The sequence below is a fragment of the Mycetomoellerius zeteki genome, unplaced genomic scaffold (assembly GCF_001594055.1).
Source record: "Mycetomoellerius zeteki isolate Tzet28-1 unplaced genomic scaffold, Tzet1.0 scaffold245, whole genome shotgun sequence".
Taxonomy (NCBI): domain Eukaryota; kingdom Metazoa; phylum Arthropoda; class Insecta; order Hymenoptera; family Formicidae; genus Mycetomoellerius; species Mycetomoellerius zeteki.
In genome coordinates this window covers 312,216-337,127 of record NW_017257222.1, presented here as the reverse complement: position 1 = coordinate 337,127, position 24,912 = coordinate 312,216, and the positions used below count along the sequence as shown (strand labels likewise).

Here is a 24,912-nt window from a genome sequence, read left to right as displayed (position 1 = left end):
TTTCACGATAGATAGTAAAAAATTTTCTCGATTGTTTGGGGGGGGGCACGTAACAGATCTATAAAGTGAAAAGAAATTTTTTCATTTTTTTCAGCTGATAATTTTCTATATGTAAAAATTATCAAACTTACATAAACTCAAAAAATATAGTAAGTTTTTGGAAGTAGAGTTTTCAAAAACTTTAAAATCCTTTTTTAAATTTAAATTTTGTTCATTTTTTAACGAAGTTACAACTACTCTTAATAGCAATACAGAAAAACCGACTTTTTTGCACCAACCTAATAGATTCTCAATTGTAATTGAGGATTTATAAATAATACGATTCTGTATATACAATTCGTAATTATTTAGATAATTCTCAGAAGAGAATTCTCAGAACATTTGAAGAAAAAAAGGATCTAGTAATTATTTTCAATGTAAAAAAATGATTTGTTGGGTTATTAACACATAAAGTAATTATACATGTATAGATTATTTTCTTCATGAAAATTTACATTTTTATAAATATTTATAAAAACTTATCCTTGATAATATATAAAGATAAAGATTAATGTAAAAATAAAGTTTAAAAATATATGTGAAAAAGGAACTTTGACAAAAATTAATTCGTTTCTTATTATATACTTTTTAAATTATATGATCAATAGGAAAAACTATGTAAATAATGCGACATAAAGAAAACATGACTCATATGGTCGATATCACTGTCAGCATATCTTTCTGCGACTTTTCTCACGCGCGACAGAATGCATTGATAAGATTCTCATAGTAATCCTATACGACACCATATATCATCAATAGTATTCTTAAATGATCGATAGTCTTTTTTTTAACATAGCAGTGATAACTCTAAACTTTTTTTTTGTATATCGACACAGTTAGACGCATTTCGAATGCGCTAAGAACGGAAAATTAATCTAAACGACGCGTCGAATATCGTTGAGTTTGCTGAAACACGATTCGGATGCCTTCGGCAGATTGTTTAGACCAACATGGCTATGAATGCCGCTCATGGTTATCATATCTTGATAGTCTTTTGCATTCGGTTCGACTTGAGCTAACGCTGCACGTTTTCCGACGCATACGAGTGCAGGATGAAGTGGCAATGGCGTCGCGGAATCTAGGAGGAAACTCGCGCCCTAACTGTGAAAATGATATATAGGAGTTGGGCTGCGTATAAGAATAGGCACGAGTCTAATAATATCAAATAATACATGACCCCGTCTATTTTCGTTACATGATTCCGTTCATTACATGGTCTTTTATCAGTAATGAAAGATATCCAGTATTTTATTTTACGATTATTAATGCCTTTAAAATCTTTAATTTTTTCGAATCGCGATTAATTATGTAATTCTTAGGTGATTGTAAAGGATTGTAAAGGAAGTAGGTGCGCGAATGACGATATGAATAAAAATAGACATAAAAATATAATTTATGTGTGTTTAATTATAGATATAATATAGACTCTTTCAGATTACTTTTGTTTGATTTCTAGATTTCTTTTTTAAAGAGAAGATCATGGATGACGTGTAGGTAGTAATTAAGTTGATCTTATTAGTAATATTTTGAAAAATATAGTTAAAAAATTTATGCGTCATTAAGCATTTATATGGCACAGATAGACCAACAGCGGCGTTTGTCTACGCACTTATCACTGTATAATTAAGGATCTTACAATTTTCTTTTTTCTGTAAGCTATCTATTTTTGTCGTAAAATATTATATTATATAATCATCTACAATAATAAATTGAAAAATTTAAATAATTCAATCTTTTTTGATGTCACATGTTGTAGGAATAATGATTTGTCTTCTCTTATTCGTTCGTCTGTATTTTGGCAGCTTCTCTTTATCCTGGCTGTCTTTTTCGAAATAATCGATACTAGGTACTGTCATTTATAGATATGATTGTATATTGCAAGGTGTTTAAGAACACGCTTGTGAAATGCGCATTTCGAATGCACGAAAGTGCATTTGGCGGTGCAAGCACGGATAAAACGTGGCTGGATCCGAGCCAATAAACCTTCCATCTCTTGGCCTTCATTCTCACTTATCAGCGAACGTGCTTTGCTCTCGTCTCGACGGTTATTTTATCAATGATTTCGCCCGCGGATTTTGGCATGCCCCACATCCAAGATAGGAAAATTCTTCAACCCCCATATTGATATGTTAAATAAAATATTCGCCGTTGATTATACCGTTACTATCAAATTCTTACTCAATAATCCTTCCGATATCTTCCGAAGTGGAACTTACGCAAGTTCAAATGTGACAATGATATTAAACCATCAGTCACATCATGCACGAGATTATTACCTTGTAAATAATAAATATCAAAAAAAAGAAAGATAAGAAAGTCAAAAAAGAAAGACAAGAATGTAAAAAAAGAGATAATTTTTATATAACAGTCTCTTTATCAAATTTCTAAAAATATAAATTTGATAGAAAGTGGAATTTTCTATCTGAAGAAATTGAAATTGAGATTTAATTTTTGCAGTTACAACTAATAAAATCATTATTAATTTCTCGAACTTTAATTAAAAATTAATTAAGATATTTAATATTAGAAACTTATGGAAAAAGAAAATCATTCAAATTTTTATAAAAGATAATAAGATTGAAAGACCGCTTGTGTTAAATACATTACTTTAAACTAAGAAGCGCCACTAACGGTCTGAACGTTAAGATGTTGAACTATTCTAAATTCATTTTAAATGAATTAATTTCAGAAATTATAATTGCGTGCCGATATGGTTGTCGGACTTTCAACGCAATCAAATCTGAAATATTAATAATCCCCCCAAATTTCCCAACTTAAAAATTGTTTTATAAAAGAAATGATTTCAAAAATTTATCGGGAACGTATTTCATTGTTACTGTATATTTCTGGGATATATTATTCGTTATTATGATTTCTCTGAATCCTTAATTTTAAATGTATAAGCGATTCGTAAGACACAAACGTTTTCACAGAGCTTTTCAGGTTATTATAGATCTAACTCAATACTTTACACTTATCTTGTTAATTTTTTATATTATCAATATATTATTATCTGTGACAAGTTTTGAATTAAATTTTTCTCTCATTGTTAGGTACATGTCGTCTGAATTTTGATTTTTAGCAGACAGCTACTTCTTAATGTACATCTAGACTATGACGTGATTACACTGAATAATAGAAAAAGAATTAAATAAAAGAAAGCTTATCGTTTAATTAATTGCGGTTTTATGCAAGGATTTTTAATTTAAAGACAAAATTAAAAATAATAAAATTATAAATTTCATATATCATAAATATAAGCGAGGTATTAATAAATATAATCATTGAACTTAAAGGAAAAAGAATTTAAATAATGTATGAATGCATGATAGAAATTTTTTCTTTAATGTTTTCGGTATGTTTAAGAAAGTTATGGAAAATTATAGCAATGTCTACTTTTAGACTTTATCCTTCTGATTAATCAATCTTTAGTTAATAATCCTACAATGAATTACTGACGTAATTGTAAGGTCAAACGCTTGATCTTAGATAATGGAAGATCGTTTTCGAACAACGCAACCTCACGTATTGATACAATAATTGATTCCAATTTAGCGATTTGCGACTACAAATGTAAGAGTTCTACGATCATAAATAGCGCAGTACTTGCGCTTTTTGAATAATCTTGCGCAATTTTTCTCGTAAAGTTGCTAATTGTAAAGCACGTGGGAAAGCGCATTTAGGAAAAAATCGGACAAAAATATTTCTTTTCTTCTCTATTCAATGATCGGCAATGTTTCGTTTGATCAAAAAAATAGGAAAATACATTTTTGAAGTAATTATTCTTATAATTATTTAAATGTATTTTCCTGTACACACATATAAAATACTGTACATGCTTAAATACCTTACAACATTTAAAGTCGTGAGGTACAAGAATTGATTAGAAGAAAGATATGTTTTTTTACAATTATTATGCGTGAAGTCGCAAATGATTCTCTTTTATAGCGGATAACGTGCATTTGATTTTTAAAAGGATAAGACATCACAAAAAAGAATTAAAGAAGGGAGAAACACATGTGATGACTTTAGATAATTTATGCGTGGGCCAGGAGAACTGGTCAGTTTAAATTGCAATGAGAATGTCGTCCGATGTCAATTGACTTAAGCTGGTTTGGTGAGTGGGCGTCGAAATTTATTCCTAGAAACACTTGCGTGAATTGAAGCGAATCAATCTGGCGCGACGTTTCACCGATCTTTCGCCTCCTATCTTATTTCCCTTCATTTGCTTTTCTTTTTGTTTGCTCTCTCTCGGCGACGTCTAGGAGAACGCAATGTGGTGTTAATCTGAGCGTGATAAGAGACGTACAAGTCGAGTGTAATTGGCCGTGAAGTTTTGTAACATCGACTGAGAGAAAACAAAAGGAAAAAAAGGAGGACTCGTTTGTTCTGTGTGACGCAGAAACTCGGAGCGACTGTAATTGCTAACATAATACGTAGAAAAAGTTGTGACAAAGCGTTTGCATACATAGAGAGACATAATAGATATCTATAGGTAAATGAGGAGACTGCTGTTTTTCGAAGCGTTAATAATTTTTAGGCTTTGAGAAAATCTCAGAAATTTCATGAATTTGGTTGATTTTTTAAATTACTTATAAAGTAAGCTTCATTTAAAAATCACTTTATTACAAAAATTTGGAGCTAAATCTTGGACTTGGAAAATTACAAACAACGAAAGAGAGAGGGGGGAGAGAGAGAGAGAGAGATTTATTGAGTAAATATATATTGATTGCAGATTTCTGTTAAGGAATTGATTTTTCTCATGACAATCGTATAGATACAGCATTAAAAAAAATTTAAGAGTCTCGGTAGCTAAACTCAGCCTTCGAAGTTCATGTAAGCGATTACGCTATCGATTATATGCAGTGAGGTATGACTCATGGTACTAAACTGCTGGTGATAAACATCATGATGGGTGATAAACATACTTGCCTGGCAATCCCTTTAAAATAAAGTGCTCGTTATTCTTCACTAATGTCGTTAGTTTCATTGCAGTTGACGATGATTCGCGTATCGTACAAAAGGTTTCTCGCTAGGATCAAATAGAATCGATTGCAGCGATTTAGACTATGGGCACTCATTTAAAGTTGATTAAATAAGACGAGATGAAGTTCTGATTCGCATAAGTCAATAAGAATCGTCTTTTCAAAGCAGTAATCTTTAAATAGCAAACGTCTGGCGATTGCATATTTTCTAATTTATCGAGCAAATATGAGAGTATCGTTTATTTTAATTTTAACTTTGATCTTCTTCGACCTTTTTATCATTGAAATAGATTTAGTCACAATCTTTAGAATTGTAATATAAATATATTAAAAATTATAATTAAAAAAAAATTGTATTATTATCTCTGGTGCATTTTTATCTGTAAAAGTAAATATACAAAAATTCACGCTATATATAAAAAGGGATCTTCTGGATGATAACGATGATATCGATAACACAAAATGTAGATTATAAATAAAAAAGATTGTCATAAATCTAAAACGGTGCGCTTCATATATTATGTCACTACTGACGTGATTTCAAACTCATGGAATATTACTCGAAGCTCTTTATGTACATACTCTATATAACGAAGACATACAATATCTTAACATGCTTTTTCACGAACATTTATCATGACACACTTGAATTACACACACGAGCACCCACTCGACATCTTATTCGTCGCATCTTTGTACCAATCATTGATCAATTAATGATGCGATGGCAAATTTGATCTTCTTACATTGACTTTGATCAAATATAACATAGATCGTAGTTTATCAACGTGAAATGTTTTAAGACTTTTGTACTTTGTAATTCATACGAATCTTTGTTAATTGTAACAATGAAACCCGCAGACAGTCATTACGCACGACACGGCATTTACATGTCTTACATATCATATAACCGATTACAATCTAATGACTCACGTTCATTGATTGCTGCGCAAAAACTCAACAATTCCGTTGCGAAATGACGAAAATTCTCAAGAAATTTATATGAAATTTGCGCGAATTTTGGTCTATCCTTGAAAATAAAACTGATATCATTCTGCAACTTGAATATATATAAAGAAAGAAATCTTGTGTTTTCAATAGTTTATTTTTCTTTGCTTATAAATTGCAGGCTGACGTTGGTCTTTCTGTCAAGATTTCGAATTCAAATATAAATTAAAAAATTTGAAATAAAGAATATATAAATTGATTTAGCTTAAAATTATTTTATGCCGCGAAACATTATCGGATAATATTCTAAGAACGGCAAAATTATTTGTTGAAATAAGACTTTTGTGACGTCTGCACATGACTTTTATATAGATACTGTATTTGTTAGCAATGTTTCCGTTGATTATAGTTTGTAACTCAATTAACTCATGTCAGAGTCTTTTTTGGCGTAACTCTCACCTCGGCATTGGTCCCGCGACTCGTCCTTCGGTTATTTCCGTGAAAATTTGGCAGAGTATCTACTAATGCATATTAGCAGTTATAGGACACGTTTTGGTGAATATTTCAGGAGTGTTAATTAACGATGCGCGCCATACATGTCTTTGTTCCAATTATCACAATAATATTTAGACGGCACGTGTATTCTAGTGCTACAAAACATGTAATATACACAGTATACTGTTATACATAACAGTGCATTATATAAGATAAAATACTTTTAGCATTACACATATATTTTACTCTTAAGTTATACCAAATTTTAGTCTGAAATCGATTTTGCTCAAATGGAAATTCCTGCGACTGAAATCTTGAGAATTTTAATTTAAAGCTTACTATTAGTTACTCAAATATTTTTAACGAAAAGATGCATAATTGTGATAAACAATATCTTATTATATTTTTAGAAACAATTTCTATAGAGAAATTGAAACTTTCAGTAATTAAAATTAGACATGCAGATTTATTGTTAATGAATAAAGATATTGAGTATAATATAATACGAGATATTACATAACATTTTGTCTGTGTTGCCCTTATTTATCGTTACCGCAATTTAACAATACGTTTCTTTATTCTTTCAGTCCGGTTTGGGAAACGTCACATGGTGACTTTCATGATATTTCTTGGTATGGCAAATGCCTATATAATGAGGACCAATATGTCTGTTGCTATCGTCGCGATGGTCAATCATACAGCTATCACGAACAACGATGAGATGTTAGAAATCGAAGATAAATGCGGAGAGGTTACCAATGAAACCGACGCTGTTGAACGCGTAAGTTCACAACACAAAATTTTATGGTTTTTTTTTTTTTTTCAAGAAGATTACGAGAAAGTTTATGTGAAGAAAATGTCAAAAATGCCTTTGTCTTTGCAGAGCGCCGACGGACCATTTGTATGGGACAACAAGCAACAAGGTTATCTCTTAAGTTCATTCTTTTGGGGCTACGTTATAACGCAAATACCATTTGGTATACTTGCCAAGCGTTACGGTGCCAAATACTTCCTCGGAATCGGCATGCTGATCAATTCGCTTTTTGGATTACTAGTACCAGTATCCGCGTATTGGGGATATTGGCCGCTGATAATCGTTCGCTTCATTCAGGGTTTAGGAGAGGTAAGTAACAAATTTCGAAAATCCCTTGCTATTATAACACGTAATAGTTTGATCGAGAAGAGCGAGCGAAGATGAGAATGTGTGATGTTTCGGGATCGGTTATCTGTTGTCCAAATATATATTTTGCAAACAACTTTCATTCGTTCGTAAGTATAAAGTTCACAATTAACATAGAAAAAATTTGATAAACAGATATACATTCATTACAAAGTCATTATTATTTGTCTTTTATTTTAGTTCTTGTTTTCTACATTATACATTATACTGACAAACTTTAATTAATAAGATAAGAATCTCTGTGTGTATACATTTGCAGAGAAAGATTTATATTAGTTTTAGCATTACTATTACATTAACATATAATAATATAATAATTAATAATATAAGTAATTATAGTCATAAGCTTAAAGGATTACTGATCCGTTTGAGTGTGAACGTTTTTTGATTGTACGGGTGTATTTCCTTCCCCCTAGGAATGGATTAATCCCTATTGCAGGGTCCTATTGTGCCTTGCACACACGCATTGCTGGCGAAATGGATACCACCTAACGAGCGGAGCAGGATGGGTGCCTTTGTCTATGCCGGTAAGCCCGTTCAATGCGATTTTTTTCTTCCTTTATGTAGCGATTTATCGCGTGTATCGAATCGAGAGCTAATTCGCTACGCGAGAATCCTCCTCTCTGTCTCTGGGGCATTTTGATGCATCGAGTCGCTACTGTGTGTACGCGCGCTTCTTGCTGCGACGGGATTTGTGGACCGTGGACCGTGGGCCTTTTCAATTTCTTGAGTTATCGTCTTTTTTAACCATGCACTCCCTCAAGGTTTTTTTTCGTTGGTAAAAAGAGAAAGAGCATGAGGAGGATCGAACGCCCGATAATGATAACTAATCATGTTTTTTTTTGTATTTTTCTCTCTCTTCACATCGATAGGTGCACAGTTCGGCACGATAATATCAATGCCGTTGAGCGGTTTATTGGCCGATTGGCAATTAGTAGGTGGATGGCCATCCATTTTCTACGTGTTTGGTATTATTGGTACCATCTGGTGCATAGCGTTTCTCATATGGGTCTATGAGGATCCGGAACAACATCCAAGCATCGCTGAAGACGAGAAGAAGTTCATACTCAGCTCTCTATGGGGTAGCGCCGGCATATCCGTGAGTTTCTTTTCTCATATATATTTTTTGCTATGTGAATTAACCGAATATTTATCTCAATTTATCATGTAAACCGAATATTTATCTTAATCTCTCGTTTTTTATAATAACAAATCTCTTCTAAGACATTTCGTGCCGTGTGGATCATCGGTAACTCATGCTAAACATACCATTCAAACCGTTTGATATTTTAATTATAGAAAGAAATATACTTGTAATTTTTTATATCTATCTTATGTGTGGATACATAATTATAATGAAGATAATCAACTCTATATGGCCTACCTAAGCTTTGTAATTTTTTTCTAATTTTTTGCTAAGTCCAAAATTGAAAAATTTGATAGATTTAAAGAAAAAACATTTCTGAACATTAAAAAAATATGAGACATATTCAAATATTTACATGGATGCAATGAATATTTAAAGAAAAAATAGTAAGTAAAAACTAAGACTATTGCCTTAATACTATTTGTTGAATTTATTGTGTAATTATCCACAAACAGCGAATAGGTCATATTGGGTCTACTGGGCCATGTAGGATCCGGTTAATTTATGATTTAATATAGGTACATTAGATTTTTCTTATAGCAATTTTTGTAATTTTTTAATTATTATGAAATACATTTTATTTAACAAATATAAATATTATACAAACAAAAATACTATAAGTCATCGGTGACTCACGCGGCATGGTAGATAAATCATCTAAAATTGGTACGGCACGAAGTATATTAATAGCAAAGTTGAGAAAATTAATATTCTTTCTTCTTTTAGTCGTCACCTCCCGTACCATGGAAGTCCATTGCAACTTCGTTACCATTTTGGGCTATCTTAATGGCGCACATGGGTCAAAATTATGGGTACGAAACGTTGATGACTCAACTTCCGACATTTATGAAACAGATTCTTCACTTTAGTATCAAAAAAGTGAGTAATGTTATTCATGATAAATTCAAAATTTGGAGAGAAGAGTCTTCTCTATATGAAACTTGTTTATCGTTTATTGTATTTCAGAATGGTATCTATTCGGCACTTCCGTATTTTGCTATGTGGCTTTTCTCCATGTTTATCTCTCATGTCGCTGATTGGATGATCTCTTCGGGAAGATTTACTCACACTGTAACTCGCAAGATCGTTAACAGCATCGGCCAATTTGCACCGGCCTTGGCATTGATAGCAGCTTCGTATACTGGTTGCAATGCTTGGTTGACAGTAACCATTATTACATTGGGAGTCGGTTTGAATGGTGCTATTTATTCTGGTTTTAAAGTAAATCACCTCGACATTTCTCCGAGATTTGCTGGAATTTTAATGTCCTTCACAAATTGTATCGCTAATCTCGCTGGACTTCTCGCACCGATTACTGTTGGAGAGGTGATTGCTAAATCGGTAAGTGTGCGTGTGCGTGTGTGTGTGTGTGTGTGTGTGTATATACTCATATATATATATATATAATATATATATATATTATTGAAATTAAATACAATATTATTTATATCATGTTAATATTTTCAGCCATCACAAGCAAAGTGGAGGATTGTATTTATGATCTGCGCTGGTGTTTACATCTTTTGTGCGGCATTTTATGCAATTTTCGGTTCTGGGCAAAGGCAAGCATGGGACAATCCAGATAAGGATGACGACAAAAACGAGAAAAATCAACTAGACAGTGTAAAAATCGTGAACGAGACTCAACATTGACAAGCGAATATTTTATTTATAAGATCAGTGGTGATACGAGGACACTGACGACGTGACGATTGTGTCCACTTGGTCCTTTCTGTTTATGCATGTATTCATTCCCTTCCTTTATTTAGCCATTCGAGACAAGCGATTACATTAAGACACTTAAGTTAATCTCACAACTGTATATTTTTTATCGTAAAGATATAAAATTTTTCATAATAATTATGTCAATTCGCCTTGTAGATCTTCATACTTTTGTATTGGATTGCAAAAGTTGTACATCAATCGCTTTAATATCATATCGTGTTTTGTGTGAAAGATAATTTGTATGTGTGTAAGAGAGAGAGAGAGAGGAAAGGGAGAGAAAATATATATAGAATATACTCATAACCAAGTTACTATTATAAGCTTCGGTTCGCGTCATTTGTTGTATTTTATAATTTATCAATTTTTACATAATAATTTCATGTATTATGTAGAATTAGAAAATCGCACTTTAAGAACTGGCATGCTAGAGAAACGATGGGAGAGATGATTCTCAAAAGGAATAAAAAAATGAAAACTATTGCTTGCAGATAAGCGAATTTCCATAAAACTGCTGAAAATGTCATGACAAATAAGTCAAAGCGAATATAATTTTAACGAGATTACAAAAACCATTTACAAAATTGTCTTAACTGTATATCAAAATTATCTATCTAAGAATATTCAAATTTGAATTGTGTATATCACTGTTGCTTGAATATATAAATGAATATCAGTGTAAAAGAAATAGATTATGCTTTTTAGATACGACGTTAATTTATACTCATTTGTGATTGCGGTATTGTTATTCTTGCGTAATATAAACTTTGATAGAATCAATATATTGTATATCCCGATAAATGTAAATATCGATTTGCACAATGAGCTCTCCATTAATTTGGACATCTCTGCAGTCGTTCCACATTTAAATAAAACTTAATCTCAGTCTTCCACTTTGCTAACAACACATTGACGGTTTTGTTATTTTTATAAAATGGGATATATTTGCTAAGATTCGTATGTTAGATTTTAATAAATTTACAATGATTATACCAGGGAAGAATCTGTCGTAGTGTTTCCCAACGCTTATCTTCAACATAGATTTCTTGTTTGTAACTTGACAAACTTATGGCAGCAGTATTAGAGTAAAAATCCTCATCGTTCATCTTCTTTTAGTACATCATTTTTTATTGCAACTACTGCCATTTTGTATTGTATTGCATGACCTATGTAAAAGAGGTAATAATAACGACAAATCCTGTTTTGTCATAGGGCTAAGGAGAAGCCAAAGGTCTTTACATATAATGTCACGAACAGCACAGTGTATACAATACAACAATGGTGTTTATACATATTGTAGATATCTGCGCGTAGCAACCTTATTAAGTTATAGATATTAGATGAGTTATTGCTCGTAGTTATTTATGAAGCGTTTACAAAGAACAAAAAAGATCCATTTTATCTCCATCTTATTAAAAAATAGAAATTGTCAAACTGAATGATCACATTTGTATAGTAGAATCACATTTTTTTCCTTAATTGATAAGTCTCTCTTTTTTTTAAACTGCACTAACCGAATAATAATTGTGACGGCAGTAATTTCTTTTTCGGTCTCAAATATCGAGGCTATTTATTTGTTATATAATTGACATTAGTGTAGTAATCACTACCTAATGAAATACGTAATTGCGCAAAACATTTGCAAGGATAAATCTGAAAAAATCGAATTGTTTAAAAATTAAAAGAATTATTAAATAACATGTATTAAAAACATTTGTTTGGCTTATTTGTCTTGTAATTTTACAAAAATTATGTTATTTTATACAAAAATTTCAAAAATAAATTTACTAACACACGTTAATTGTTAGAAGGAAATCGATGCGAGCGTCTTGTGATCGTGTATTTAAAAGTGCCTTTGACAAGTAGCGTTTGTTTTTCTTTTTATAAATAAATGTCTAAAATAAAATAAATTCTTGCGTTACTCTAACAAAAAAATGTCAAAATATTTGCGAATGTTATTTCAAACTTTTACAAGTATGCAAATTTTCATGCAAATTTAAGAAATGTTGAAATTGAAAGTTATACTGTATCACAATTTTGATGTAGCGTAACGCGTTTAATACAACAATTATAAATGTAAACCGGAAACAAATTCGATGATATAACGAAAAAGTTACCCCAACACTAGATGATCAAGTAATTTAATCCAAAATTATGCAAACACATATTTTTATACAAATATTTATACATATTGTACATAGGACAATACACACACACACACACACATACACACACACGATGCGATGTTACACCATTAAATATGTTTTTATTGTTGGGATTGTAAAACATATGTGATAATAGAACTGCAAGTAAATAAAAGAAGAATCATAAAATATTATTGTTAGCTATTTGTTATTATAGTTTTATTAATACTTTTTTATAAAAAAATATTTATGTCTCCTTGAGACGTAAAATATTAATAGCATGTCGATTTAGTAGCAGATTCGTTCAATATTGCAGCAGTTTAGCATCAACTAGCTCGTGTTTTATCAGCACAAATTATTAAGTAGATTTGTCAAACAGTTTTATTGATAAATTTGCGGCAAAAATTAAACCAGTATACTATTTTATTCTACTGTTTTTATAATTTTTAAATATTTTATGTTAGGGAATAATAATTAATCACGTAGTGTTTATGTTTGAAAATATGTCCGATTATATGAAAACATACAATCACATTTCTACATTATATTGGATTATACTAACTAAAACATTATTTATGCGTTCTGAAAACGTTTTCTACTTTCTTACGTTCTTATTTCTGTAAAAAAAATATAAATTCTCGGAAATATGAAAAGTATGTATCAGGAGAATATGATCGGGGATAAGCAACTGACATCAAAATTCAAGAATCGTGATTTCAAAAATTTCTGAGTCTGAAATTTTGAGCTCTCTGAAAGGTGATTAAAATGTCAAAAGAATAATCAGATAAAGAGAGTGTTCAAACTCAAATATAATAAATGCTTTAATAAATTTTTGAGTTTGAAAAAAATCGTTTGTTATATTATTTAACAAAAACGATTTTTTTCAAACACAAAAACGTAAGTATGCTCTCGTTTGCTCTCGTTTCTCGTAGCTCTTTTAGATCTTAAACACCAAGGTCGCGCGCTAATCGTCTAATTGTCTAAATATTAACGTATAATACGCAACAAAGCTACTAAACGAAATATTTAATTCTTTATAATATAAATTCATACCGAAACATTCTGCTTCTTACATGCCAAATTAATTTTGCTTATCATAAGATCCATTAAATCCAACATAAAGAGTATAATTTGATTATTTAATTGAAAAAAATTAATTTAAATTATTTTATCACAATATATATATATATATTACTTTGTGCTAAATTTTTGTGTTTCAAATGAAATAAAATTATGTTATATTAAATAAATAAATCAAGAAAATTCAATTTTGAATTTTAATTATTTAATCATTCATACATTTGTATCGCGGTAATTATGATGTGACAGCTCGAGAGTAAAAATGAGTACTTGCTAAATAAAAATGATCATCGAAAAGAAGAATATACATTTTTATCGCTTCTCAAAAATGAAAGCGTTAATATTAAAGTGGGAAGAAGCTTGAGGAAAATTAATTTTTATTGTGACAAAAGATAAAACCAAATTCATTATATTATATATTGTAAGCTGCAAATATAATTAAAAACACAAAATTAAGTAAAATAATAATTACATAATGTCTGATTCAAATAACCACAGCAACATGGCAGCGTATGGTGTCACGTTCTCATTGGCTGTTAGAAATGCGCAAGAGTTGAGTTCCTTCCACCACTTATCGTTCATTGTGATTGTCAGATATGTCGGACATACAAATACATCATATTTAAGTGATGAACTAATGCGTTGTACATTCCTCAGGTATGTTTGTTTGTCAGTCTGTCATATTTTTCGATTATTTTAATTTATGAACGAATATTGCTACCGTTTTATTTTGTTGTCTGTATCTATTCGCAGTTCTTTATTATTAATTTTAAGGTTAAGTGCACAGATAAAAAAATGATATCACCTCTTCAATCTTATTACTCATCGTAATTAGAAAATTGAGAGAGCAGAATATTATTTTTAGACATTCATATTTAATTATATGTCTCTGAGATTATTGTAAAGTAAATATATTATTTTGCTAATCTTATAAAACTTTCGATTTTGAAAGACATTTTGATTGACAGCGCTATACTCTCCAATTAATATAATAGTCCATAATTTTTTATAGCACTGATTTGTTAATATCTTTGTAATATCTTTCATTTATTATCGTTAACATTCTTATTTTTCAAAGACAAAACTAATTCACTGTTGCAATGCAGAAAGAACTATCCAGTAGATTGAATACAAAAACACCAATTATATTCTTGAAGGTGAAAAAATATTTTCTCACCTTCTCTCTCTTCAGACAACTGTTCCACTCATAGATTTTATTACAAATGTTGTACTACCTATTTATTTTTGTTCTTTATCATTATTTAAATTGAATTATTTATTGGATTATTTATATACATCAGATCGCGTTATTGTTACATAAAATGTCTCAATGCTGGTATCAAAGTAATTATTCTATCACTCTGTATTCTTAAGATACATAATTATCGTAGATCATTTGTTGGAATGTGAATTATGCTGTGGATTCAAACGTTTGTCCACCTCATCGCACTCATCTCGATAGCCAGATGCAGCGATATAACACCTGCCGTATTTGGGAATGTGCTGAATGGCATGCCAGCGGCGTTTGGAGACTTCAATTCCGACGAGTTAACAGACGTATTTATGCTACGCAAAGATGGTGAAAAAAATCAGACGGTGGAAATATTCCTGGCGGCTGAGCAGGAACCATTGCTACGACCCAAGCCAGACCTGAATTGTTTGTTTAAAGATCATGTAACCAGTATAGTACCAGGTGATTTTGATGGTGACGTCTTCATGGACATCCTGGTGACGACGTTCAACCGTGACAAGAAGCTCACTTATGCTCACATACTGTGGGGTGGTAACGGCCATCTGAATTGCAGCAATGAATGGAATCCCTTTATAGAGATGCGCGATCAGCCATTGGCATTGGACTACAATCAAGACATGATAATCGACCTCTTTGGAGTGGACAAAGAAGGCAGAAGGATGTTCTGGATATTTAATGAAAATAGAACCACTCCACATACCGTTGAGATGCTCAAGGATAATTCGATGCCGCTGGAGCCCGTAAGAAACCCACATTCCAATGCCTTTCTGGATTGGAACAGTGACTTTTTGCCGGATCTCGTAGTAACCACGAAGAAATCCTTCGAGATATGGTTAGGCACAGAAAAAGGATTCGAATTTTCTCATGAGATAGATCTTCCATATAATATATCAGTCGATAAAAATTTCAAAGGAGAATTTGGACAGACTCTTTATCTGGATGTCGAGCTGACCGGAAAGATGGCTCTCCTTCTACCATTGTGTTTTGATGCGGCCTGTACCAATTGTACGATAATGATGTACTTGAATGGATGGTACAATCTACGAGTGAACTTCCATGACCCCAATAACGTTTTGTGGGGTTTCGTGAAGCCTAATGGTCATCGTTACACAGAGACTATCACTCTACGCGGTGGCGACTTTAACATGGATGGCTATCCAGATTTGCTAGCGACTCTGCAGTCTGCAAAACAGGCGCAATCATTTTTATTACAAAATGTGGCGTGCAATAACTGCGCCGGCTTCAATCGCACTTTCGATGTCAAATGGCAGGCACTGAATCCGTTCTACAACGAGACCGCGATGGCAGTGTTTTATGATTTTTATCAGGACGGCATTTTGGACGTGATCTTAGTCGAATTTGACAAGACAAACAACGTCTATCGCACCGCGGCGTTCAAGAACAGTTTGGACTACGACGCGAACTTTGTTAAGGTGATGGTGCTCACTGGACGCACCAACAGCATGTATCCCATCTCGCCAGGTTCGCTCGGTAAAAAAAAGAGGACCTACGGCACCAATTTGCCGGGACCGTCAATTGCATACAGAACCACCACACAGGATGGTAGCCCTCGCAACGCAATTGCAGCGCAATTACCCCAGAGCGCACATTTCTCGCTTAATTTGCCGTACACCACCTTCGGTTTAGGAAGAACGCCCAATTTTGTGGATGCTCTCACGATAGGGGTACGTGTAATGAAAATATAGAAGCGTTTGACTTTTAAAACTATTATCGGTTACACTAATAAATTATAATCACAAGCAAAATTATTGATTACACTAATATTAATTAAAATTAAGACTAGAGAGTTTTTGCTATGTAAAGAGGATTACACTGAGGAACTTGATCATCTTTTTGTTTCGTAACAAATAATGAGTATTTCTTGCAGGATTTTTTACACTGAAAAAGAGTGTTTTTCAAAAAATTCCATCACTCTTTAATTTTTAAAAATCTGCTTTGAATTTCTTATGTAACAACGCAAATTTGCACTGAATTACAAGATTTCTATTTCTTGATACTTGAATGATGATTCTTAAGTATTTTATTCCGTAAAGTGAAAAAAGCTGTAAATTTCTAGTTTTGCAAAAATAGTGCTAATTTTTCAAAATCTGTGGATAATGGAACTTTTTTTAACCTTATATTTTTTTAAGCAATTAAAAATACATAATAATTATTCATATATTGAGAAACAGAAATTTTATAATTTAGTGCAATTTAAGATATACACATATACAACAGTCTATTACTAATCCAACATTACTTACCATTTATGGTGTAACTCGATTTTACTAAATTTTAAATGATAGAATATTTTAAAAATATATATTGGTTTTTCAGGTTGGCGGCAAATCACGAGAATGGCCGCAAATTATTCCTAATTCACAGATGGTCGTGATACCGAATCCGATTGCTGAACCATCGAGATGGAAGGCTCAGCTATTCGTTACACCCAGCAAGTTAATTTTACTGAGCGCAGCAGCTTTATCTGGCACCTGCGCTTTGATCACGTCTTTAATTCTCGGTTTGTATTGGAAGGAGAGGAGAGAAGACAAAATCGAGAGGCTCCAGGAAGCGCACAGATTTCACTTCGACGCGATGTAGGAAAATTAATATAATAAGAGGAAAAGGAGGAATAAGGTCAATAATTAAAGCTTATTTAAGATATCGGTTTATTGATATAATAATTTAATAATAAATAAATCGCGCTTAATATCCTCAAACTCGCATGAAAGCCTCATATTCATCAGTCGCGACTGCGACAGCATACGAAATATCGCGTCTTTTTTTTCCGTTGACTTTTACTTTCGATATAAAGAAGTTACCGTCAAGATAAAATTAACGATTTATCAATTCTTTCTCGTCATTATAAAATGACAAGACTCATCGGTGTCTTCTTCTTGTCGTAAGGGACGATTATCTCGTCCGAGCGCGTAATATTAACAAATGATCATTGCCAGAGCGTTTTCCTTTACACTTTTTGGTCGCTGCGTGTTGTACGCGCCATAATTTGCTTTTGGTTGGTTTGAGCTAAGAGGGTTGACTCGCTATTGGCATCGGTCGTTTTTTACGACAGGGTTCAAGTCGTTGAAGTATGGATGTGCCATCGCTTCCTCCGCCGACAGCCGTAGAGCCGGATTACACACTAATAATCTCTATTAATCAGAAAACATCATACAATTAAAAATCAGGACTTCAAATAAAAGAGCTTGTTACTGCTTAATTTTAGAAGATAGTAAACGTAATTTTTCGATTTTCTATTTAAAAAAAAATAGAGTAAGTTTAGGGAAACGATTTTTTATCTTTCAAATTTTTATTTGTGTTGTCAGTATTTTTAAACGAAGGCTTGAATCATAATATTGAGATGTTCTTTTGTGCATACATTATATAGAAATTTTTTTCTTTATTATATTTATACTTCCGTTAACTTTTTTCATTTTTCTTTGTTATAAATTGTTATATTATTGTAAATTTATTATTATTGATAGAGTTTGATTGTGCTTGTATATGTTAAATATATATTAATATATTCTTTATATAATTTATTAATTCTATAAAAATATTAAATATACTAAATAACTATTAATAAACAATATTAAATGAAATCCAGAAATGTTTAAGTACTAATAAAAAAGAAGAAAGCCATTTTTTTTATCAAAACAAATCTTAATACTAACAATTAGTAATATTTATATATGAATATACAAATACAATTATCAATTCTATACTGTGTGTCGATTCGGTTTGTCAGACTAAACAAAATCATAAACTGAAATCTCACAATTAAATTACTTTCGTTGATTTAATAATAATGCTATTAGCATCTTTAAAACCCATAAATATCTTATTGAGAAAAATATCACTTCAACCAAGATTCGAACTCGGATCTCTCTGAATTTATGTTATGCAATTCTATTATTTCAATGATTAAAATAAACGATGATTTACCTGGAGTAAGTCTTTGCCTCTTGAAGTGAGTTTAGGTGTAACCTGTGCCAATCCTTGCGTGGGGTGGTACTGCGGGAATGGTTTGTAATCAGGAAGTGTCGTTAAATCTGGCCACGTCTCTTCAGTCGGTGTGCCTAACATTTTGAATATTCTTTTCAATTGATCATCTACATCTGATCCAGGAAAAAGCGGTCTGCCGGCGTTCGCTAATTCTGTAACATATCAAGACAAAATATCGATATGTTATTCTTTATATACTAAAATACACTAAAAAAAATTAAAAGCTTATGTAAAAAAATTTTTAATTAAATTAAATTAAACAAATTCGTAATATTTAATTAAATAGATTCGTAAATATTTGTGCATAATATTGATTATAAAAAGTTTTACTAATATTTGACTTTTTAATTCATAAGGAACAAAAGATGGGACAATTACCGGCGAATATGCATCCCGCGCTCCACATGTCAATGGACGTTGTGTATAATTTCGCTCCGAAAAGAACATCCGGGGGACGGTACCATAATGTAACAACTTCTGCGGAGTAACATTTTACAGGGATACCAAATGCCCTTGCTAATCCAAAATCAGCAAGTTTCAACTCCCCGTTCTGTAAAGAATACTTTGATTTAATAGACAAACATAAAATAGTAATAAGAAATTTTCTCTGCAAAAAAATATTTATCTAAATATATTATAAAAGAATTTTTGTAAAAATACACAAATATAAAAGTTTGGTAATTGCATTTCTACCTTGTTGATGAGTAAGTTTTGTGGTTTAAGGTCTCTGTGCAAAACATTACGGCTATGGCAGAATGCTAGTCCTCTTAACAATTGATATCTGAAAGGGAACGTGAATTTGTCAATCTTCCTTTATGGAAAAATACTGTTATACCTGTGAAAAAACTATTGGAAATAATTGGAAAATTATTCGAATCAAATATTGTTAACTATTTGTTCCAATAGTATTTTTCCACAAAGAGTTACCCACAGTGGGATGAATTCAGAAAACAAGCATCTCACAGGAATGATTTAACGACGTCCAAGTCAATTTCTCCATTTAGACTATCAAAGTACTTCTTGAGATCTTGATCACAGTGCTCAAATACCAAGGTGAGCTTCTTGTCGCTGTGCAGCACATCATAGAGACGAACTATATTTTTATGCTTGAGTTCCTTCAGAAGACAGATCTCCCGTAGAGCTGATGATGGTACACCCTTGGGTATAAAGAGTACACAAGCGATAAGACGCTGATATCAAGGAAATCGCGCCGGCCTTCGTCGTGAAGATTTATTTTCGACGCGACACGAGGCGAGCGACGCGTTATAAATAAAGTACGCGAGCGATCGATTAATTAAATTAATCGGAACGCCGGTGTCGCGGCAAAACAGCAGGTGGGGATTGCGATGAGGGGGATTTGTGCGAAAGAGAAGAAAAAAAAAGAAAGGGAAAAAGATAGATCGGATAAGCACTACCTACTTCGTCATCATCGTCCAGTCGCACCCGCTTCAGCGCGACGATTTCGTGCGTCTCGCGATTCTTGGCTTTGAACACGGTGCCATAAGTGCCTGGAAATTTAAAAAAACCGATTCGAAAATTTAATGGTATACGGTATTGCTGTTGCGTTGACAGAAAGAGTGGAACACAGATGAGGAGGGGACACGACGCACACCGCACACACCGGGAGACGAGTCAAGGCGCGTCGCCAGACGACGCGGGCGACGTCGGTAACGACGACGATACTGCGTCGCCGGACGACGTTCATCTCCCGCAACTTCAACCGCAAACAGCTCACCTTCTCCTATTTTTTCGAGCTTCTCATACTTTTGCATATTTTTGCTGATACCACGGGCGGAACGCGCACGCACGTACGCACTGTCGCGCACAGTGTCACGCCACTGCACACCACTGCGCGCTCGTCGTGGCACGACGAACGTCGAACACTCGAAACTCGAATTGGCTCGAATGCACTGTGAAGTGCGGTGTGGTGATTGAATACTCTGACATGCAGTGTCGCCAACCTGAAACTTTTCACTACCGGCTACCGACAGAAGATCTGTTCGCGTTGCTTGCACTTGGCATTTTCGCTTTCTCTCTTTTCAACGCCTAAATATCTACCTCATTTTAAGTGTAAAAATTGTTGAGGATTTTAAGCGACGCAAACGTACCTAGATTATGTACTATCGGATGTACTATATAAAAATATGCGATAATTTTTTAATAAAATTAATAATTTTTTCAGATTAAATATTTTATTTTCTATCTTTAACATCTTGTCGTATTTATAACTTTTTTAAATTTGTTACTTTTGTCAGTGAAAAATATTACATCTGCATTTTGATTATTTCATAATTATCATTGCTCGCTTTGTAAATATCGTCCTAAACAAATTTTATTTAAATTTCAAATATTGAAAATTTTTTAGGATATATGAATTTTCAATGTAATTACATTTTCATATACATAACATATACCTTATACATATAAAATGGAGTAATTTGCAGCAAATGAAAAAAATCATGATAAACACAAGCAAAAAATAAAATAAAAAAACTAATATATATTTATTCAAATTTATAATTAAAGTAATTAAAAGTTTGCCGTTCCCACACAGTATTCCATTGGGATGGAAGCAGCAAACTCGTAATCTTCAATTACTTATATGTAGATTTGAAGAATATGTATTAGTTCTTTTCTAACTTCATTTTTTGCTCGTTTATAATTTTGATTTTTCTTCATTTGCTTAAGTACACACGAATCTTATCTTATATTTAATTATTATATTATCTTATCTTTAATTATCTTATTGTTTATTTATTTTGTTTGCAGCATGACATCAGTTTCCAGAAAGTGCATAGTCATATGTGTGATGTATGCGTGTGTGATCCGTTTGATTAAAAAAAATACCATATATACAGGAAGTTCCACAACTATCGCATTTCTTCTTAAGAACGTATTCTTGAGGTAATTTTGAGACAAAAATTCTAATACAAAAATGTCGAGGCTACAATAGTTTTAGAATTATAATTGGTTAAAGATAGTTTGTAATTCAAAAACTATTATAGCCTCGATATTTTCGTATTAGGATTTTCGTCTTAGAATGTTCAAAAGAATCCAGAAATAATAATAGAGGCTATAAAAGTAAAATGATTTTTTATTTATAAGCATTTAAAGTTAGCTTATAATTCAAAAAATTATTGTAGTCTCGACATTTTCGTACCAGGATATTCGTCTCAAAATTACTTCAAGGATACGTTCTTAAGAGGAAATGCAGTAGGACACCCTGTAAATATATATATAACCGTCTTATGTTTTTTTTAAATTACACTTAATTCACAATCCTTCTTCCTGTTCTTCAAATGTGCTTCAAGTATTTTCAATAGTTGTGGCCTTTTTAAATGAGTGTAAGCGATAGATAGCATTTGCAGAGCTCTAGCTTGTACGTGAATGCCGCCGTTCGAGAAGAGGTCGTGTCCCAGTTCCAAGCAAGTACCGAAGTCGCATTCATCCGCGGCTATCGTCGCCAACCTTATGATTTCATCGAGTCTCGCAATCGGCATTTTTCTATCTTCCGGAGTACCAGCTTCCTCTATCTGCTTCAATATCTTTTGCAAGTCATCTATAACATACGTGTGACATTTACATTGCGTAAGTCCATATACATGCAAAAAGTGTGTGTAATGATAATCTTGAATAATTCAAAATTGGAGTTAAATTAGGAAACAATGATTTTAAATATTTTTTACTGTGTACACACACATATATACATATACAGGATGGCCCACGTAGTGGGTGTACCCTTTTACAGGGTACCCTTTACAGGGTAAAATGTAACATTTTACAGGGGGTCCTATTTGAAACTTTGAAATTACCTTCCACCCCTCTTCAAGGGAGGACGGGGGTGGATTTTTGTTTACGTAGTAATTGTACTTACTGTCAGTTGCTGCTAAATCTCTGTAACCCAATTGAGTCTTTTTATCATAAGGTACTACTATGCCTGCTTTATGAAAGGTTCGCGCTACAACCCGTTTCTCTCTCGCTCGCATGTCTGCGGTATTTTTCTCCAAAGTTACATCGTGCTGTTTGGCAAAGTTCTTCAGTTGTGAATGCAAACGTATTATGCTGGTTTTCTCGAAAGGATTGGCAGTTTTCACTTTGTTTTGCAAATAAGCGCTATAATTTAAATAATATAGATAACAAGAGAATAATGTAAAAAAAGTCATAGAAGCTTATATTAATATAGATCTATATATATATTAAATATTTTAAATTTTTGTATTTACTTACTCGACAGCACCAAATATGTTTTCTGCAACAGGTTCAAATATGCCATTTACATTTGCTCGATTCTTTGCTATAAATACTGGTTTTTCTACTGCATCATCTCGCCAGTAACCAAAATGTAATCCTTCTTTATCATCGCATTTCACAATAGTCTGTGGATATAATTCTTGTGTAAATCAACATCTTTAGTGTTCTTATAATCATAAATACAGTATCATTTGACATTGTATTTATAAAATACTAGTGTTTTATATACCTGAAATTCTGGAGGATCGTAATAATATCTCCAATGTATCAAATATTTTTCCTTATTGTTTTCACTAGAAGAAATTTTTATTTTACCATCCAGAATATCATATGGACCCACAAGTTTCAAGCGAACAGATTTACAAGCCGAAAGGGGATTATCTTTTGATATGTTTTTACAAAATTCATAAAATTGAAAAAAATCTTTTGGCATCTCGACCAGAAATAGATCCATGATTCTTTTGGCATCCATATCAGGCATTGATGTATTCTCAGTTGCATTGTTTTCGGTTGAATTAACTGAATTATGTCCATTCAATGATATTTTCTTATCTGATGTTTCTGTTTTCTTTTTAAACTTTTCATTATCACCCTTATTGTCATCTATAACATCATTTCTTTCTGGACTTGGAGAAAGACTATGTAAATTTCTTTCAGAAGGTTCGAGTGTCTTCTGCAATTTTTTTTGTGGGCTTTCTGATTGCGCTTTTTTGTCATCTTTAATAGGATGTTTTCTCTTTTCTCCAGTAATTATCTTCTCAGTTTTCTCCTTTACCTAAGAAATCAGAAAAATAAATAAGAACAATTGTACATTAGAGCAATTAAAATGTGATTAATTCAACCAGCAGAATTTCTTAAAACAAAATTTTTAACAATATAATTCATTGTCCTTAATCATTCTTCTATATTTTAAACAATAAAAATTAATAATGTTATCCAGATTAACAAAATAAGACAAGTATTATTTATCATAAGTTAATCATTGAACAAGTTAATCGAATGATGATATTAATGATAATTGTTGAATTATAATATTAATTAATGTTCGCGTGTCATTTGTCATATTTATCGTCAGTTGAAGATTATGCGTTACCGTTTCTCCTTTTGGCGGGTGTTTGTACTTGCTGTGATGCTGCGGATTTTTTTGATAGCACTTGGCACCGTACTGGCAAGGAATTCGCGAATCGTCTTTATACGCTTGGAATTCAGCGTCCTTGACATTGTTAGATGACATTATAGAAAATATTTTTGATATATTACACTGTTCGATTCTTCGTCATTTGATAAATACGATTTTTATATCCGTTATATACAATCTAACGTATGTGACGCAGTCGCACCGTTGAGGTTATGTCTTTAAATTTAAATATCTGTTCTTTGGCTACACTACGGTCACTATGTACTTTCTACACTTATTGCGTCGCATATGTAGAAAATGCGTCTGACAAATACCCTTTTTTTTTTAGTTGAGCTTCAGTAAAAATAAACAAATTAAGCCTTTTTTAACTACAATTTTCATACTTTACTACACTTAAATTTTGCTTTCTTCAAAACTTGAACGTCCCACTTGTAAAATTGTTTTACCAAACGCACATTTTTTACATTTTTTTTATCTGTTTTTATTAATGTAGATTGATTTTAATATCAATCTGTTCAATTTA

General features: G+C 32.2%; 4 protein-coding genes across 5 annotated transcripts in view; 2 read left to right on the top strand and 2 right to left on the bottom strand.

Moving 5' to 3' along the window:
• Positions 1-11,428, top strand: part of Picot (putative inorganic phosphate cotransporter protein picot) — a 41,572-nt gene extending 30,144 nt beyond the window's left edge. For both annotated transcript variants that reach the window (XM_018449420.1, XM_018449419.1), the window contains exons 2-8: positions 7,058-7,251; positions 7,354-7,593; positions 8,090-8,177; positions 8,523-8,749; positions 9,524-9,676; positions 9,764-10,138; positions 10,265-11,428. In XM_018449420.1, the coding sequence (XP_018304922.1) occupies positions 7,058-7,251; positions 7,354-7,593; positions 8,090-8,177; positions 8,523-8,749; positions 9,524-9,676; positions 9,764-10,138; positions 10,265-10,450 (1,463 nt within the window). In that variant the 3' untranslated portion in view covers positions 10,451-11,428. The remainder of the gene's footprint in view (positions 1-7,057; positions 7,252-7,353; positions 7,594-8,089; positions 8,178-8,522; positions 8,750-9,523; positions 9,677-9,763; positions 10,139-10,264) is intronic.
• A 2,896-nt stretch (positions 11,429-14,324) lies between these two features.
• On the top strand, positions 14,325-17,618 carry LOC108723572 (T-cell immunomodulatory protein). Its single transcript, XM_018449418.1, has 3 exons — positions 14,325-14,400; positions 15,135-16,680; positions 17,333-17,618. The coding sequence occupies exons 2-3, from the start codon at positions 15,157-15,159 to the stop codon at positions 17,594-17,596; spliced, it is 1,788 nt and encodes a 595-aa protein (XP_018304920.1). The 5' UTR covers positions 14,325-14,400; positions 15,135-15,156; the 3' UTR covers positions 17,597-17,618.
• Positions 17,619-18,023: 405 nt separating this feature from the next.
• Positions 18,024-20,969, bottom strand: Cdk5 (Cyclin-dependent kinase 5). The gene is made up of 7 exons (XM_018449428.1): positions 20,736-20,969; positions 20,420-20,508; positions 19,964-20,157; positions 19,694-19,781; positions 19,379-19,550; positions 18,941-19,152; positions 18,024-18,147 (listed from the first exon to the last, which is right to left on the bottom strand). The coding sequence occupies exons 1-7, from the start codon at positions 20,770-20,772 to the stop codon at positions 18,040-18,042; spliced, it is 900 nt and encodes a 299-aa protein (XP_018304930.1). The 5' UTR covers positions 20,773-20,969; the 3' UTR covers positions 18,024-18,039.
• Positions 20,970-22,148: 1,179 nt separating this feature from the next.
• On the bottom strand, positions 22,149-24,826 carry Hpf1 (Histone PARylation factor 1). Its single transcript, XM_018449423.1, has 5 exons — positions 24,345-24,826; positions 23,481-24,026; positions 23,228-23,376; positions 22,875-23,113; positions 22,149-22,559 (listed from the first exon to the last, which is right to left on the bottom strand). The coding sequence occupies exons 1-5, from the start codon at positions 24,483-24,485 to the stop codon at positions 22,258-22,260; spliced, it is 1,377 nt and encodes a 458-aa protein (XP_018304925.1). The 5' UTR covers positions 24,486-24,826; the 3' UTR covers positions 22,149-22,257.
• Positions 24,827-24,912: the final 86 nt, after the last annotated feature.